This window comes from Aphelocoma coerulescens, chromosome 1 (assembly GCF_041296385.1).
Source record: "Aphelocoma coerulescens isolate FSJ_1873_10779 chromosome 1, UR_Acoe_1.0, whole genome shotgun sequence".
Lineage (NCBI taxonomy): Eukaryota > Metazoa > Chordata > Aves > Passeriformes > Corvidae > Aphelocoma > Aphelocoma coerulescens.
The window spans coordinates 18,404,855-18,421,204 of NC_091013.1; the positions used below are offsets into that span (position 1 = coordinate 18,404,855).

The following is a 16,350-nucleotide window of genomic DNA, read 5'->3' on the forward strand; positions in this document are numbered from 1 at the left end:
GGCCCGAGGGGTGGTTTGTTTTGAGCTGGACTGTGACCACATGTGTGTTGTCTGCTGGGTCAGGCATGGTTAGTCTTGGATAATCTTTCATGGCTAATCCTGCACCAGGTGCATTTCTTGGATTAACTCTGAGAGGTTTGGGCCTGACCTGGGAGCAGGTGCTGCAGAGGTGAGCCAGCCTCACATGTATGGCTGCTCTTGCATGTGAGCTGCTCGCAGGCAGATTCCCCCAAGCAGAGGATTGCTCTGCAAGGTCTGGTGTCTGAACTCAGCTCTGGACCTCTGTGATAAAATGAAACTCAGAGATTATTTCCTCTGATAGCGTGCATTTGGATTTTGTTTGGCCTGTTACTGCCGAGCTGCAGTGTTTGTTCATTTGGCAGTATTTTTGTCATGAAGATAGTTCCTACTGAGTGGACTCCAGCTGTGGGTGGACTGTAAAAGCTTCCCAGGCTTGTTTCTATACAATTAAATCTTGTCTGCAGTTTGTGAAGTGGTGTTTTGTAAGTCATTTGATGGTGATAGCTGCTTGAGCCTGACTAGGGCACTTGCTAGTGACTCTCTAAAAGAAGAGTTTCTCACTTATGAAATGGGAAATCTTTCAGTTATCGGATGCATATTACTCCCCAGTGCCTCACGGAAGTGCCTGCTCTGCAACTCATTCATTAGTGGGAAAGGGAGTGGGATAAAAATAAACTTGCCTCATGTGGTGGCTGGAGACTTGCTGATCTTCGTGAGGAATTTTTTGGGTGGGAAGATGTGATGTGATGTCCTCATTTGCCAGCTGTCTCCGTGCCTTCAAATGCTTTGTCCGTGTAGCGCCTTGCCGTAGCAGCAGTGGCTGTCCTGCAACATGCAATGCTGGCCACTCCATTAAGCATTGTCTTAATGGCTTGTGTTTTGTGCAGTTGTATGAAATGCACATTAATGGAGACAGCTTAATGCCATCACCCTGAAGTAATGAATTGGTATGGATTGCCATTACCATTATAGCGCAGTTAAAAGCTGTGTTTGTTTCCGATTTACATTTCCCAGCTTTGTAAGCAGATGGGTTTTCAGGCCACGCAGTTGGAAGGAACCTGGCAATTCAGCTGCAACCTCCTTATTACAGTGTTCATACAAATAGCAGCTCTGGGGGGGGTGTTTTGTTAACTCAGACCAGTTAAACAATGCATTTCAGTTGATTACGCTACTGCAAACTGTATTCAGGGATCACTGTAAATCCTGTGTATCCTATAAAAAGCTGGAAATGTATTGTCTGTGTAATACAGCTTCATACAGCTGCCCTCGACAAAAATTGTTACTCTTTGGAACCCATTCAATTTTTCTATTGTTAAAGTGTCTGTATCCCTGTAACCTCATATGGATTTATATAAAAAGATAACTTGAGAGTACTGGGAGAGTGTAGGGTAGTTAGGTTTTGCAGACCTAAATTTATTCATCTTCCAATGAAAGTGTAAAATATCTCCTACTTTTCCAAAAGCCTTTATTATCTTGAGTATTTGGCACTCTGGCTCCCAGAGTGTTGCCATCATAGGTGGTGCTCCTGCCATTAGTAATGCTGAAACACGGTGAGTCCTGGATGAGCAGCTGAATTGCGATGGATCACTTTAGACAGTGATTTTTTTGCTTTTTCCATTTCATAGGCTGTCTCATTGATCTCCTCTTGATCCTGTAAAGACAGAAGCACTCAGCCCACTTTCTGGGCTTTGAGTCCATACCAACAGATCTGTAGGTCACTGCTTTAGAGGGTGATGCTGTCTTGTACCACCTATAGATTTTTTGCTTAGCATGTCAATGCCTGGGCCTTTTATTCCCTGTGGCTTTTACCAAGTGGAGGACGAATATTCTTTTCCTCATAATTTGCTTTTTGCTCATGACGTTTCTTTTGCTTTCTTTCTTCTGCTTAGGTTGCTTTGAATGTTGCATTAAGTGCCTAGGAGGAGTGCCATATGCTTCGCTCGTGGCAACCATTCTCTGCTTCTCGGGGGTAGCGTTGTTTTGTGGCTGTGGCCACGTGGCACTCACGGGAACTGTGTCTATCCTTGAGCAGCACTTCTCCACGACTGCCAGTGACCATGCTTTGCTGAGTGAAGTGTAAGTATGCCTCCCATTCCCGTTATTCATCATAACACCCTCATGCTAAATAAGTAGAGATGGAGTCAGACCTCAGTCTCCGCCCCTGAGTATTAGGTTGCTTGTTTTTGTAACAGCACTCAGTCATTTATTGGTGCTCGCATACAAAGAACCAAAGTGTGTATCCTGGTACACCTGTTCATATTGGGACCAGTATTATTTAATATCTTCATCAGTATCATAGACAGTGGAATTGAGTGCATCCTTAGCTGCTTTGCAGATGACACCCAAGCTGAGTGGTGCAGTTTGCTTACCTGAGAGAAAGGATACCATCCAGAGAGACCTTGAAAGCCTTGAGCAGTGGGACTGTGTGAACCTCATGATGCTCACCAGGGGCAAGTGCAAGGTGCTGCACATGGGTCAGGGCAATGCCCAGTGTCAATACATGCTGATGTATTGATATACAGGTGAAGGGGTTGAGAGCAGCCCTGCCAAGAAGGACTTGGGGTGCTGTTGGATGAAAAGCTGAACATGAGTTGGAAATATGCACTGGCAGCCCAGGAAGCCAATTATATCCTGCGCTGCATCAAAAGCAGCATGACCAGCAGGGTAAGGGTGGGGATTCTACCCCTTTGCTCTGGTGAGACCCCATCTGCAGTGCTGCATCCAGCTCTGGGGGTCCTCAACACAGGAAAGACACGGACCTGTTGGAGTGAGTCCAGAGGAGGCCACCAAGATGATCCGAGGGCTAGAACACCTCTCCCATGAACACAGGCTGAGAGAGCTGGGGCTTTTCAGCCTGGAGAAGAGAAGGCTCTGGAGAGACCTTACAGCAGCCTTCCAACACCTAAAGGGACCTACAAGAGAGCTGAAGAGGGACTTTTACCAGTGCCTGCTGTAACAGAACAAGGGGTAACAATTTTATTCTGAGAGTAATTTTAGTTTTTGTTGATGACATAAAGTTGGAAGGGATGTCAGGAATAACAGGGAAGCATGGTTCTGTCTGTCCCTCTTCAGAAGAAGCTGGACTGGTATATGAGAAAAAAGGGAAAAAACTGGAAAGATCTGCAAATATAGCCTTTGGACATAACCACTGGTGAAATACTTGGGTCTTTTATGTTCCTGAGGCTCCTCTGTGAGGCCAGAGGAAGGCCTGGAGTGCTGCCTTGGGTCCCATGTCTGGCAGCCAGCCTGGCTGTGCGTGCTGGGATGAGGGGCCCCTGTGACGAGCACGGTGGGCATGGCACATGCAGGGGTGCACGGGCAGCAAGCAAGACACAGCTTTTAGGGTGATATTTGAAGGCTTTGGCATCAGGGCCATATGCAGCACACTTAATTCTTACTTTCTTTTTGATTTCTCTTGTCACTGACTCCTTTTACATGCTTGCAGGTATAGACCTGCCAGTTTGTTGCATGCCTTCTGAGCACTGGTGCCAGTCCCACAGCACCATTTCAGGGCTTCTGCTCTCCACAGGACCCTCTGTCTCCAGACCTGCTCTGGGCCTGCTCCCCGCTGGGGTCCTGCCTCCCAGCACTGGACACGCTCAGTCCCCTGGTTGTGGCCAGGCAGTGTGTCCCCAGCTCCAGCGCATGAGCCACCAGGGCCCTGCAGTTAGACACAACATTTAGTAAGAAAATGTAAGCAGCTGTTCTTCAGCAACTGGGTAACAAAACACCCTGTGCTTGCATCAGTTTCCATTTGAGCAAAATAGAAGAAATTGCAAAAGCAGCAGTAACAGGCAGCAAGTTTTATGGTTTGGAGAGTTGTTGACAATGGTTCTTGTCATGTCAGCACCAGCAGCTGGGGAAATGCATAATTCCTACCAGAGCAGCTCAGGGCTCGGCTCTGGGCAAAGGGGGCAGCAAGGGAGAAGTGTTAGAAAGGGGCAAATAATTTCAGGCTACAGAGACATTACGAAAAAAAAAAAGAAAAAGACATTTGTAAGACACCCTATGGAATAGACTTTTTAACCCCTTTTCCTATTACTGATTTCTGGTAGCATGCATTGAGGCTCTCCTGGACTATCAGTGATGGTGAAATGATTTCTTCTATACTCTCTGAAATCCTGAGTTAATTTTTTTGTGCTTTACAGCACAGGTGAAACAGACATATCCTGTTATTTTTTATCAGGTTGGAAAACAAAGATAACACCTCCCACATAAAATTTTAAATGAGCAATATTCTATTTTGATATAAGGGTAACATTTAACTATATAAATGGTAGTCATTAATTTTCTTTAAGCTAAAACATTCAGATGCTCTTTGGAGATCTATGCTAGCAGCTACATTGTGGAGAGTGGCAAGAATTGGGGAAAAAAAAATCTGAGGAAGACATTTATCCTCAGAAAACTGGTAGTGTGGATGTGTAAAATTAACCTCTTGGTTCCGTGAATAGCTTCATCCAAAACAACCATTCCAACAATCAAATTCCTTTTAAGAAGTTCCAGAGAAATCATGCTAATAACGAAATATGACTTTTGGAGACCAGAAGTGTTGTATGGGAGATCTGGCATTCTGGTCCTCCAAAACAATTAGCTTCAGATACAGAATCTGATTGATAGTATTTAGAAATCATTGTTTCCATCTACCTCTTCTAGCTAAAGGAAAAATACTGTTAGAATGTCATTGCAGATGGTAGATGTTTAAGGAATTGAGAACTTCCTCAAATACCATCTGAGGGAAGCGCTTATACCATGTGCCCTGAGATGATCTTCCTCTAAGTGGTTCCAGAATACCTAAAGTGGAAGTGTTCCCTAAATAACTCTTTCATTTTTTAAGAGAATTTTTAACATTTTGAGGCACTCAACACTGCTGTGACTTAAAGCACTGAAACTACCAGCTCACTTGGAGCTACCCTTCCAGGCTGTAGAGCAGTCTCAGGAGAAGTCACTGCGTGTTTGCTGAGTTTTGTATCAGACAAGTATTGCTGAATTTAGAAATTTTTGCAAACTTAAGTTAATTGGATTTCACAGGTGGAAATGATGAATTTCAGGGACTGCTTTCTTTCCCTAAGCTGAAGGAATGGCCACAGAACCTGGTAGCTCAGTCAGGGGTTCGGCTCCATGCTTTGCCATTTCAAGGCCCTGCTTTGTCCCGGTCAGACATTCCCAAGTGAGGTGTCAGGATCAGTAAGAGGAAAAAGAAAATGTTCATAGTGGAGGCATGAAATTGCAGCTTTAACCTGGTGACAAACACTCAGTCAGTGTAAGGACTGCAGCAGCAACTGGGGATGCTCAGGTGGGTGCAGGACTAAGGCACATCAGGATTGCTTACCTGGGAAGGGGCACAGTCATACCAGTGTTTTCCTGCAGTCTGCTTGCTTAAAATGCTAAGGAGCCTTGAACTTTTTTTCTAGGAGTTGTCTCTCATTTATTATAATTTGAGAGGACTGACTTTGTTTTTACAGGACTGAAATCTAATTGTATCTTTTTTTCTTTTCCATTTTAGAATACAGCTAATGCAGTATGTAATTTATGGCATTGCATCATTTTTCTTCTTATATGGAATAATCCTTTTGGCAGAAGGTTTTTATACAACAAGTGCTGTGAAGGAGCTGCATGGAGAGTTCAAAACAACAGCCTGTGGCCGCTGCATCAGTGGAATGGTGAGTGGGATCAGAAATGGGAACAGCAGTCTTTGCTGGCTAAAACCTTGGGCTTGGTTTGACTCCTGGGTTTTGAACAACAGAATATTGCTGCCTTCTTTGTTTAACTCCTTGTGGGTGGTCAGGGTCAATCCATGTCTTGGTTCTTCTTTGAACTTCAAGGGTGCTTGGTCAAATCAAACTGCTGCAGATGGGCTGGGTGAGGACTGCCATAGCCTCCCCTGACATAAAGCTGAACCCACTGGTCTAAACTAAACTGGGGAGACTGCTAATTTTAAAACACTTAAATGTGAGCCAAAATGAAATTTGCGCTTTTGAACGTGGAACACTTGAGTGATGCTTAAAGGCAGACTGTAAAATGGCTGTGGTTTGCAGAGCTATTTAAATATCAAACTGTAATGGCTCTGACTTCCATAGTCAATTGTGCTTGAGTGTCTGGATCCTTCAACAAACAGTAATGAATGAATGAAACTTCGCAACATCTTTCCACTTGAATCAAGTATTGATTTGCAGATGGCAAAAGGCAGACAGATAGAATAGCGAGGCTTTTTCACAAAGCCAAAACATTTGGAACTCTAAAGTTACCAGCCATATTCTCTTCCGTATACTTCTGTATTTGAACAAAATTGTAAGCAAAGTTTAACTAAAAATAAAACTTCAGATTCTCACCCACATTGTCCCCAAGGGCACACTGTGCAAGAACAGCCATAACTATGTTTCTGAGAGAAGATTTCAAAGCTATTACTGAAAATCTGAATTCAAAGCTCGTAGTTATGGAGGAAGCTAAGCAGTATGACAGATCGCCCACGGGAAAGTGTGGGTGAAAAGAGAAGAGGCTTTTGATGTGATTGTTGCATTTTAATATACAGTCTATATCCTGTACTTAAAAAATATGTACTTTCAGCTGGTTAAATACAAAAGAAATGCATGTTCATTTTCATGAGAGTTAGCAATTTTCCACTGTGCTGTTGGGTATTTACTGAATTTTTCGAGAGCTAATAAAAATAAGGCATCTGATAATTTTCCAGTTAAGCAGCTATTTGCTTGGGTTTTTTCTAGCAAGCATGGTCTTCATCAAGGAGCAAAATTAGATCTAAAGCAGTGTTTTCAAAAGATCCAAAATAAAGTAGAAACATACACATCCATGCATCTCATCAGTGCAGACAATTGCTTGTGCATTTGAGTAGTTGCAGGCACATGATTGTTGCTGCTTATACAAACACCAGTGTGACACATGGAAATGCAGCAAAACAACATGTTTTCATGTTTGTCCATATTTGTCCACACAATGAAGGAGAGAATTTACCATCTGAGTAATGGCTTAGAGCTCTGGTAAAATGCATCAATGTTTGGTGGTGACAGGAAAAGTGCCTGTATGCTGCTGTGTAAAACCTTAGGGCAAGAATAAGGTTTGTGAGGAGATAAAATACTTAACAGACTAGTGACTGCAGCTGGGTACAGGCAACAGGCTTTTGGACATACAGGGATCTTCTGCCACTTTGATCAAGAGCTCCTGTACTTCTTCTTCCATTACATTGCTGAGCAAAGTCCTGAAAGACAGTCCCATCTTGTGTAAGGTTGTCACAGAAGAAAGACTTCCATCTTCCCTAAATTATTTTTGTTGGCTCTGGTAATGCAAAATAGCCATTTCCCACAGTTATCACATTAAATGTGAGAGGGAGTCTATTTTTTCCGGGCTATTTTAGGAGTTAAAGGCTTTGTGCACTTCCTCTCATGCACACTTCCACATACACATATGCAAACTCATGTTTTATTTGTAGTGTATTTACAGAAATCCTTTGACCTGGTCCACTTTGTCCTTCCCAAAGTCCAAAGAGAGGATTCTCAATTCTCACACAAAACATACAGGTCTGGTATAGGCACTAATATGAAACAGGGTATTCCAGTTGAGTTGTCTATAAATTAAAGTCTAGCTGGGGTTTTATGGGCCATAGCTTCGCAAGAGCTTCCACCTGCCCACACACCGCCCCCGTTGGCTGAAACCTAATCAGTTGTTCAGCTTTTGCTCCAACACTTGCCAGGTTACTCTGGAAAAAACCTGGAGGGATGCAAACTTCCACCAGTGCAGCATTAGTTCAGTCCCTTGGTTCTGGGTCAGGCTGAGAATCCTCCCTCCTGAGAGCCTTTCCCATCCTTGCTTTTGTCCTCTGGCACTAAGTTTTAAGTAAGACAGTAGAACACCAGTGCTTTACTGGAAGTAAAGGCTTTCCATTCCACCTACAGCTAAGAGAAAACAGCCGCAGCTAACAGTGAAAAGAGAGCACAGAAGATGTAACAGCATTCCCCCGCCTTCCAAGTAGGATCCAAATCCCAGTCTCACCAGGAGGAGGGAGCTAGGAACTGATGCCAGAACTACTGTTTCACCATAACACTTAGAAGAGGAGGGGAAAAGGGACAGGGCTCAGTGGGAAGAGGAAGCTGGAGATTTCCAGAGCAATCAGTGCCACATCTTGAATCTTACCAAAGAAAATGCACATAATGTAGTTTTTTTTAAAAGAGCAAACCCAAACCAGCAAATTTCAGTGGACAAATCCATGATTCTCTAATGTGAATTAATTAATTTTCTGCTTGGCAATGTGTATTAGACCAACTGAATCCTTCGGATCTGCTGTTAACCGTCATGGTATGTTTGCAAAAAGAAGTATTTTCAAATGTTACATTCCAAATTGATTTCAATAAATCAGGGAGTATGGGAGAGCTCTGTGAGCATTGATTCACTGTGTGGTTTTGATTTGTAAGTTGTACAGAAATGCTAGTATATTATAGTTAATTTTAAAAAAACCCTTAAATTGATTTTTGTTGGAATTTATTGGTTTTAGCCTACAACCAGCATCCCTGCTTAGCTGAGAATCTTGAGAAATCAATGGGCTGCTCTTTCGTGAGGGCAATCTGTTTACTCAAGCAGGCTGATGAAAAAGGAAATGCCTGAATTACTTTCTCAGTAGCACTTAAACTACCATAGTATTGGTAAGCAATGAGGATACTGATTTTGTGTGCTTGGAAACCAAATGTTTTCTTATTTGAATTCTGAAAGTATGCTTAAAGATTATTTTGAAGCATTTTAAAGGAAAATTTAAGTAGTCTTTTCAAAGAATAAAGACAAAGTGTTTGTGTTTTCTCTGCCCAGTTTGTTTTCCTCACCTATGTGCTTGGAGTGGCCTGGCTCGGGGTCTTCGGCTTCTCTGCTGTGCCTGTCTTTATGTTCTATAACATATGGTCAACTTGTGAAGTCATCAAATCTTTTCAGACAAATGTGACCGTGCCGGGGGACCAGATCTGCGTGGACATCAGGCAATACGGTACTCGTTTTAATCCCCATTAAAAACTTCATCCTTTCTCTTCAGTCTTTCCTCAGTAGTTTTGTCTCAGCCTTATCAGATGAATCAAATGCAAAAGTATCTTCTATCTCTGAATGTGCTATTACTTTTCTAATTAATTCACATTACACTGATCTTTTTCCAGATGCAATCAATTTCACTGAACTGACAAGTCACTTATCTGAAATGATTTTGTAGTGGTTTCCAATACTGTTATATTAGGTTTGAAAATAGATCAGCCTCAAAATAAACTTCTTGGAAACAGTGCTGAGAAATAAATAACCAGATTGTGGGGTTTGAACCCATATGCATATATTCTGTTCTTTCAGAAAGCTGTTTTACGTTTAAAGATGAAGTAAATGTTTGAATGTTGCTCTGAGAACTACTTTCAGTTTAAAAACCAAAAACCTGCAATTAAAAGTCTGCCCATAACTAATAATGAATTAATGCTACTTTCCAATGACATGCAGAAACCTAAGGAAGCTGGGACAATAACTTAAAATAGGGTCAGGCTTTTCATTTCTTAAGGTGAGTTTTTCTTGAAGTTAATCTTTTTAGCTTCCCTTGTGCAGAAGATCTTTTGTCACCATTACTTTTGGCTTCATTCTAGCTAGCATTTTCTAGGAATGTTTCTTTCTTTGGACTAAGTCATTCAAAGCTGAGAAAATGGATTCAAAGTTGAAAAAGTAAGAAAGCTTGGCTTTGCTCTCCTGTCCGGGTAAGTCCAGTAGAAGAAAAGATATACTCATTATAAAAGCAAGAAGTCTTCAATCAGTTAAACATTTACATTCTATTTTAGCAGCTCACAGCAAGAGGCTGGGAAGACATTTTCTTCAGCAGCAAAGCCTAGGAGTGAAGGGAGATGTGCTCCTCCACCTTCCTGTTTCTTCTGGTTGTTTTGCAGCTGTCATTGTGCTGTATTGTTCCCCTGATCAGTAAAACCATTTGGGTTTCAGTGCATGATGGGAGAGAGCAGCTCCCTATCAGACAACATGTGTCACTGAGCTTTCCTCACATTTTTGGATGGAAGTGGTAGCTAAAAGGCTGGAATTGTATACAACAGTTGCAGAGAAGCAGCTGACTTGGAAGTCAATCCTATAAAATCTTTTTGAAAGCTGTGCTATCCTGAGATAATTTCAATGACCTGCTGCTTATAGAGTTGCTAATTCCAACCAGCTGGGTGGAAATGCAAAGTTGTATGGGGAAACAAACTGGGTTTCTCTAATTCAAATGGGTTTTGCTTAAGCTTTACATCTGTTATAGGCCTAAAAGTTTATGTTATTTTTAATCTGCTAGATTCTGTTGACTTTTCAGACTTTCAATCATGTAGGAAAAGTAATTGGGAGTATATGAGGTGCAGCAGACTGAACTTTCTTGTAGCAGTGTTCACTTGATGCTTTTTACCTATTGGAACTAAACCAGAAAAAAAATGCTGTAGTTCTTCCCTCTAGCTCTATATTCACACCCTTCTACAGTAGTTTCTTGTTCAAGTAGAACCTCATCTAGTAAGTGTTATCCTGAAAGGTGCCAAGTGCCTCTGAGATGCAGATTCTCTCTTCTGTGCTGAGTGGGGGAGTAGGCAGAGTGTGCAACTGGACCCAAAGTGCAAAAACCCAACCAACTGTTTGGCTGCCAGATGGGAAAACCACATCTGAACATGCCTTGGCAGCAGCCCTCAGTGTGAGGAGAAAGCATAACTTGAGGGAGTTGTTTTAATTCCTGCTGCCAACTCAAAAGCTGTACTGGTCAACGCACGGATGCCCAGAGTGGGAACACAACTGGCAAGTGGGTGGAAAAGATGAGAGGAATAGAAAGTGTGTGTTGATTGCTGAAATTAGTGGTTTCTTTTCTCTGGTATTTCAGGTATTATCCCTTGGAATGCTGTACCTGGCAAAGCCTGTGGCCCAATTTTAGAGAACATCTGCAACACAAATGAGGTATAGAAACAACCTGTGTGCAGCTTTTGACTACAAGTCACTTGGGCACCATGTAATAAATACTTGATGAAAGTTTTTGGAGAGAACTCATGCGAGGAGTGTAGAGAGATTGCTTTAAATATAACACTGAAGCAATTGTTACGTCATCAAAAAAATAATTATTTTCAGTACATTTTTATTTTCTAAAGCTTTGCTACCATGCTACAAAGACTGTTTTATTATCCTTATTCTCTAGAACACTTGAAACGCATTTTGTAGTATTCCTAATTAATTACTTCAATGTTTTTAACATGTTTTTTTCTCTAGTTCTACATGTCTTATCACCTGTTCATTGTGGCTTGTGCTGGAGCTGGTGCCACTGTCATAGCATTGGTGGGTAGTATTTTTTGTTATTTTATAATTTAAAATGTTAATTTTAGGCTTAAGATGCTTTTAGATTAAATTTTGTGTATATTAAAAGTAGTGATACTAGACATGAAGGAGGGGGAGCTGTAATCACTATTTGCTGCTATGGTTTGGTCATCACGAGTCAGCAGGTCCCCAACTTTTGCTTTAAGAAGTCATCTTAACCCGCCTCCCACATACTTAGGAAAAAATTATTTGCATGTCCTTTCAAAATCCTACTTCTGTCCACTGTTTCTGCTTTTATTTCCACTATTTATTTTCATTTTTGTAGTTTATTTGATCAGCTGCTTGTAACCTCTTGGTTTCCTTTGCCTGGACCCAGGCAGATTGACTGGTCCAACCCTGCAGTGCCCGTTCCAGGTAGCGGCTGGGAAAAGGGACGTTAACAAGATGACTTGTTCCTATGTCTAACACTTCCTTTAGTGGCCAGCTGCTAACCTTGTGCCAGCCAAGCCCAATACTCACAACTGGTTGACAAAATAGCCTTAGGGTTTGTGCTGGGTTATCCTCCCCAGAGAAATGGCAGGTTATTTATCTTGCATCTTCACCCTGGAAGGAGCTCAGAGTAACATCTGTTGTAAAAGTATCGAGAGCTGCCCAAGTGGGCTTGAGCCGTCACCTTGTTGTATCTTACTCTCCTGTATTTTGTTCTCTTCCACCAGCTGATCTACATGATGGCTACTACATATAACTATGCTGTTTTGAAGTTTAAGAGTCGGGAAGATTGCTGCACTAAATTCTAAATTGTATAAGCCCAGTAAAAAGCTGCATTGCGTAGCTTGAAATACCACTGACACCCTAGACTAAAAGTCTAGCTTTCTGAATTTTGTTACAGTAATTGTAAATAGCTTCAGTAAGCATCGTTTAGCTTATCAGATTAATGAAATGACTTCTTGTATATGAACTATGATGTGGATGAGATCTGGCTATCTTTTCATGTTGAGAGGATTCAGTTACTGTAAGGGTGTTTATAAAGCATCCTTCTGAAAAGGGGATGTTTTCATTTCAAGTCAACACTTGATTTCTAACAGTCATCTCAAACAAATACTGGAACAGTTCAGGGTCAGATGTACTAATTTATTCTCCACCATGAACACCAAATACAAATACCCTCCAAGCATACAAAATATATATGGTGTGAAAGCAAGGGAATAATGAAGTAGTGCCAGTCTGTTTTGGCAGAGATCAGAAGCCCAGGTATTATGAATTAATTTGCTTGTATTTCCAAGTGATTCCATGCATGATGAAATCAATTATTTTCTCTTACTCTTAAGTAAGTGCCAACTGATGCTCTTTCTCTCAAAAAATAAATCCTTGTCTTAGCTCTGCGTAAAACAATCACATTCTTTCTTTTGGACCCTGAACTAGGTAAGAAACAGCATATGAATAACTTCTGTTCTTGTATGGCTGCACTTTAGTAACTGATTTCTCAGTAGCCAGATCTCAAAAATGTAAGTATGACTGCACAGGAAGCAAAACCATGCATAGATCACAGGGACCTTTTTACAGTGTTGGGGAGAAAAAAGAAGGAGAAGTGAATCAATGTTTTCAGATGTACATGTTTTTGCATGAAGTATGGGCAAAAGAAGTTGGCAAGAGACGAATGCACAAACTAGAAAAACAAACACATAATAATTTGAAAAAAAGGAACCGTTTGCTATATACAATATAAAACTCTTCACCTGAGGTTGGACAATGGAAGTTTAAAATGTAGCTATAAAAATACAAGATTAAGACTTCTTAACCCAGAAATTGCATGCTTTTGCTTAGTTTTGGACTCATGTTTTGATGTTTAATTTTTCGATGTGTTAATGTAGCCTTGTTCGCATAAATAAAACGGTTCACAGTTTCAGGTTTTTTTCCAGGGGGAGGGTGGAATTCTCATCTGCTTGTTGGGGGAAAAGACCTGCCGGGCTCTGGGCTTGGATATGCATAAACACCACGACCTTAGAAAGCAGTTCTTCTGAGCACCTCGTAGTTTACAGATTCTGTATATTGCCACGTACAAAACTGTTTTCCTGCTTCCCCCCATTCTGCATTTTAATTGACCCGTACAACTCTGTAGCTCATTTTAATATCGTTGTACTAACTTTCTCTAAATTGTGAATAACCAACAAGCTATTAGCATGCCAAATTCTAGAGATCTTTGAAAAATAGCCTCTGTGCTTGTTTTAATAACAGAATGCTTATTAACGTAGAATAACTATTTTTTTGGTCGTTATTTTAAAGAGCGTCTATTAATCTGACTAGCAGCTTGCTTTGCCTCTTGACATGCTCACTCGCCATCATGCTCACCCTTCTCTTCCAGATCCACTTCCTCATGATACTGTCTTCTAACTGGGCCTACTTAAAGGATGCAAGCAAAATGCAGGCCTACCAAGATATCAAAGCAAAAGAAGAGCAGGAGCTTCAGGATATCCAGTCTCGGTCAAAAGAGCAACTCAATTCTTACACATAAATGTTTGCCACAGTAATTCAGCAGAAGAATTCTGTAGCTCTGACAAATCAGCAAATAGCTGCTCTGCAGTACAGATGTGTGTCTACCAAACAAAATTAGAGAGAAGTGTAAAAGCTTCACATTCCAGCTCCTGGAAAACTTTTTTAGGGAAATCTTCCCATGGGTAATCTTCCATCCTTTCTAACAGAGAATGGATGGTTTATTCCAGGCATTTTAAAAGGCAACACTTTACAAAAAGTGACCAAATTATTCTTCTTTGAGACTTGTGGTATTTAATATTTGACTTGTTCTACAGCATGCCGCCCTGCACAAACGGTGGCAGGTGCCCCAGCCGAGCACGCAGATCTGTGCAGACCTCAGGCACAGGCACGTGCATGGCCTGCGACTGAGCACCTCCCAAAGGAACCCGTGCCCAGCTGGGATTTCTGGGAGGAGCCCGTGTTTGAGTGGTGGCACAGCTGCAGCACCTCCCAGGTTGCAGGGGGGCTGTTTGGGAACGCCCCTGCCTGGGCCACGGGAGCAGCTCCACTCCTGTGCCACACGCATGCACGATGAGGCCATCATGTCCCTGTGCTCACCTGAGTGTCGAGCAAATGTCCCAGTTTCTAATCTTTTTATTAACTATTTAATGGAATGTAGATCCCTGGATCTGGATAATGATCCCCTTCTTTGAAAATAAATGTCAGCTTTGCCTTAATATTTATTTTCTATAAATGTCTTAGCATTTATATAGTGGCAGGAGACCATTATCCTACATTTAAACTAAGTGAAAGTGTTACCTTATTAAAATGACACTGATCTGACTATTCCAAATGAGTGGATGAGAAAGTTTGCAGAGTTTTACACAAACAATAAAATTTGCAGCCATAAAATACAGGATGTCCACCTTTCTCTATCTTGGTGCTTAGCAAATTTATAGTCAGTGCTTATGTGTTTTCCTTTTTACAAATTAATTAGCACACTAAGAAAACATGGTGTTCAGAAAAAAAAAAACCAACAAACGAACTGGTGCCATTTTAAAGTCATTTCCCATAGAAGTCTGCCTTCTAATTAATGGTTTTTTTCAGAAGCATTCAGTGATATCTTGAGTATTAGTGATGGTATATTTGGTGTTTGTTCTATATGATATATATATATATATATATAAATGTTGGGGGGGAAAAGTAAAAATACATCATTCATTTGAAAAAATTAAATATCCAAGTCATACCCCTGCTAAGCTGATGTGTGGTTTGGTAGTTTTGACTGTTTGCTGAATATACATCAAAGGAAGCACAAATTCCTTCAAATCAGTATTAAGAGAAAAGGAATTTTTTGGGGGGGTATCAACTTCAACTATAATTTCTTTTGTTAAATATTGAAGTCTAATTTGACAGTTTCAAAAAAGGGGCAAAGTTGATTGATGTAGAGCAAATATGACAAATAGCCTAGTGTATGTTCTTACCTGTTGCATGAAGGAGACATTTCTACAGCAATGCAGGTGATGTTCTAGCCCAGTGTTTGCATAAGGGTAATAATGGAGGCAGTGTCTTAAAGCCTAATTCTTTTCTAATTCAGTGTAGCTATTACTGGGAGTTTTTGAAGTTTTGTTTAAGTAGTCTAATATTTTTATGTAAAGAGCATTAAATTTTGCTATGTATAAATTTTTGTAACCTAACAGTGAATCAATATTTTCTATCAGTGCCAAGGGCTTCCTGTAGTTACATCCAAGTGTTAAAATAAATATTTGTAGATAATAGACAACACTTGTGTATGCTTATTTGAACCCAGACCTACAGCTACTCCATGGCAGTGCATCTCTAGGCTTTACATCTCTATCTGAAGTGAAACAGCTTCTGTTCCAGAGCTCCCTGCCCTCCTGCATGGGGCAGGGCTGCCCTGCAGGTGCAGCTGCAGCAGCAGCTGTGTGCAGCATGCAGTAGTGGTAGTTGTTCCAGGCCAGCATAATGCAACAAGCACTACCCCTTCCCAATATCCAACAGGAGCAGTCTCTCAGAAGTTCTGTAAAGGCCAGAGTGACTGCAACAGCAAATTAAGCAGCATGTAAAATTAGAGTAGCCACCACTTCACATTTTAGCTTCATTTCAAAAAGCAAAGTTTGTATCTGTCATGGTTTTGGTACATTGTGTTTCAACATCCAGTGAATTCAAGACACAACTTTGTTTTTTGCCCCTAAATTCTGTCAAACTTGGCTTCATGTTCTTGTAGGTTAGGTCAAGATGAGCAGCCTCAAATGCAGTGCAAGTTGTAATATATGCTGCCACCCAAAATTACTTCATTGATAAAAACTACTGTATTTTATACTGTAAATAAAGTTTAATGATCTTGCCTATAATCTACCCACAAAATACAAAGCTTAAATAAAGATGAGTTAAATAGCATTTTTATTTTAATCTTTCCGTTCTGGGCTGGTTAATACCAACGAGGTGATCCATGAGAGGGGCTGCTTCTGAAAGTGGCTCCTGCCCCTGCCACAGCAGCAGAAGGGGCACCTTAGTTTGGGTCTGTCACACTCCACACTCTGAAACTGT

General features: G+C 41.1%; 1 protein-coding gene across 5 annotated transcripts in view; it reads left to right on the top strand.

Annotated features, from left to right (window-relative positions):
• Positions 1–16,200, top strand: part of GPM6B (glycoprotein M6B) — a 107,291-nt gene extending 91,091 nt beyond the window's left edge. For 3 of the 5 annotated variants that reach the window (XM_069003404.1, XM_069003397.1, XM_069003378.1), the window contains 6 exons: positions 1,911–2,097; positions 5,525–5,681; positions 8,830–9,001; positions 10,883–10,956; positions 11,263–11,328; positions 13,670–16,200. In XM_069003404.1, the coding sequence (XP_068859505.1) occupies positions 1,911–2,097; positions 5,525–5,681; positions 8,830–9,001; positions 10,883–10,956; positions 11,263–11,328; positions 13,670–13,819 (806 nt within the window). In that variant the 3' untranslated portion in view covers positions 13,820–16,200. Of the gene's footprint in view, positions 1–1,910; positions 2,098–5,524; positions 5,682–8,829; positions 9,002–10,882; positions 10,957–11,262; positions 11,329–12,023 lie in introns of all 5 variants that reach the window. The other 2 variants (XM_069003414.1, XM_069003387.1) reach the window with 1 other exon arrangement.
• The last annotated feature ends 150 nt before the right edge of the window (positions 16,201–16,350 follow it).